General features: G+C 41.5%; 1 protein-coding gene across 1 annotated transcript; it reads left to right on the forward strand.

Moving 5' to 3' along the window:
- Window positions 1-239: 239 nt before the first annotated feature.
- On the forward strand, window positions 240-1,133 carry LOC21405782 (glycine-rich cell wall structural protein 2). The gene has a single exon (XM_010104826.2). It carries the CDS (start codon window positions 327-329, stop codon window positions 846-848), a length of 522 nt encoding a protein of 173 aa, XP_010103128.1. The 5' UTR covers window positions 240-326; the 3' UTR covers window positions 849-1,133.
- The last annotated feature ends 373 nt before the right edge of the window (window positions 1,134-1,506 follow it).

Genomic DNA, 1,506 nt, shown 5'->3' on the forward strand with positions numbered 1-1,506 from the left:
TATAGTAAGTGGGCATGCATTATTTGGGTCGGTTACTTCTGAACACTTGTCCAAGTTCCCGGTCAATCTTTACAACTCTCTAGCTATATTGGCCACAAACTTTTGGGCCAAAACAAATATAAGAGAACAAATTTATTAATTTTTTACATGTCCACTTCCTCGTATATAACATTACCTATACTATAAACAACTATAAATAGCTCTCAATCTTTCCAAACTTCAATTAAAAAACACAACTTTCAGTGAGAGTTACGTACTTAAGATCTTATAGCTTTATCTTTCTTTACTTGTAACATCTTTCCATTGCCCACTATAGGAAGAGAAGGATGGTTTCATTCAAGTCCTTAGCTCTTCCCTGTCTGCTTATAGTTGGCATGTCAGTTATTCATGTATCCGAATGCCGAGTTGCTAGGAAGGATCTGGGTTTGGATCTCGGTGGTGTTGGAGTCGGTATCGGAACCGGAATAGGCCTCGGCTTGGGAGGAGGCTCCGGTTCCGGATCCGGAGCGGGGGCCGGGTCGGGTTCTGGCTCGGGGTCAAGCTCATATTCATCATCGGGTTCCAGTTCAAGTTCAAATGGCGGGTCGGATGCAAGCTCCGAAGCAGGCTCGTATGCCGGATCAGGTGGCTCTGAGGCGGGCTCAAGTGCCGGGTCTCATGCCGGGTCCAGGGCTGGCCCGGGGTCGGGCAGGAGCGAAGGACATGGCTCGGCACAAGGGCGTGGCCGTGGTTCGGGACGTGGCGGCTCTGGGGAGGGTTCCGGTCAAGGAGGTGGCTCCGGAACGGGTGACGCGTACGGCGAGGGTGGCGGCTACGGCGAGGGATATGGCGGAGGCGGCAACAATTGAGCAAACGCCAAAAAATGATCATGAAAAAAATGTCACATGAGTGTCGTGATTCATCACCATTATGTGTTGATAAATAAAATAGGGGGTGAAGAACTTTTGAGTCCTCTCTATCGAGATTTGATCCTTATTTCAGATGGATTTTTATTGTATTATGGTTGTAATATTTATCTAGTTCAAGGGTCTGAAACTTATATATTGAGTTTCCTTAGTATCCAAATTGTATTTGCCACTAATTATCTGATCTAATGAATTATATCACAAAATGTTTATGTTTCATATATGATGCGCGGGTTAATTGTATAGCCACATTGTCAAATGTTTCTTTAGTTTATTTAGAAATATTTGTCAAGTCTCTGCTGATCGTCGTGGTTATGCACAAACAAAATAACTTAATTATAAAATGATTAAAGCTATAAGAAAAAATATCCTTATTAAACAAGCTGGTTAAATATCTTTTTTTGGGTGTTTTCTATGTATGAATCTTTTTACAAGTTGTTTTTCTTTAAGACTTCTATTCGAGTTTACTGATATAATTGGTGATCTGTCAAAGTCGTATTTTTTGGGATTTTTAATCTCATGTGACACAAACTTTTTTATGTGGCATTGATGATTGGCATAGGATTTGTGCATTTTTATTGTCATCCTTGTATCAAATCTG

Source organism: Morus notabilis, unplaced genomic scaffold, assembly GCF_000414095.1.
Source record: "Morus notabilis unplaced genomic scaffold, ASM41409v2 Scaffold277, whole genome shotgun sequence".
In the NCBI taxonomy this organism is placed as follows: Eukaryota; Viridiplantae; Streptophyta; class Magnoliopsida; order Rosales; family Moraceae; genus Morus; species Morus notabilis.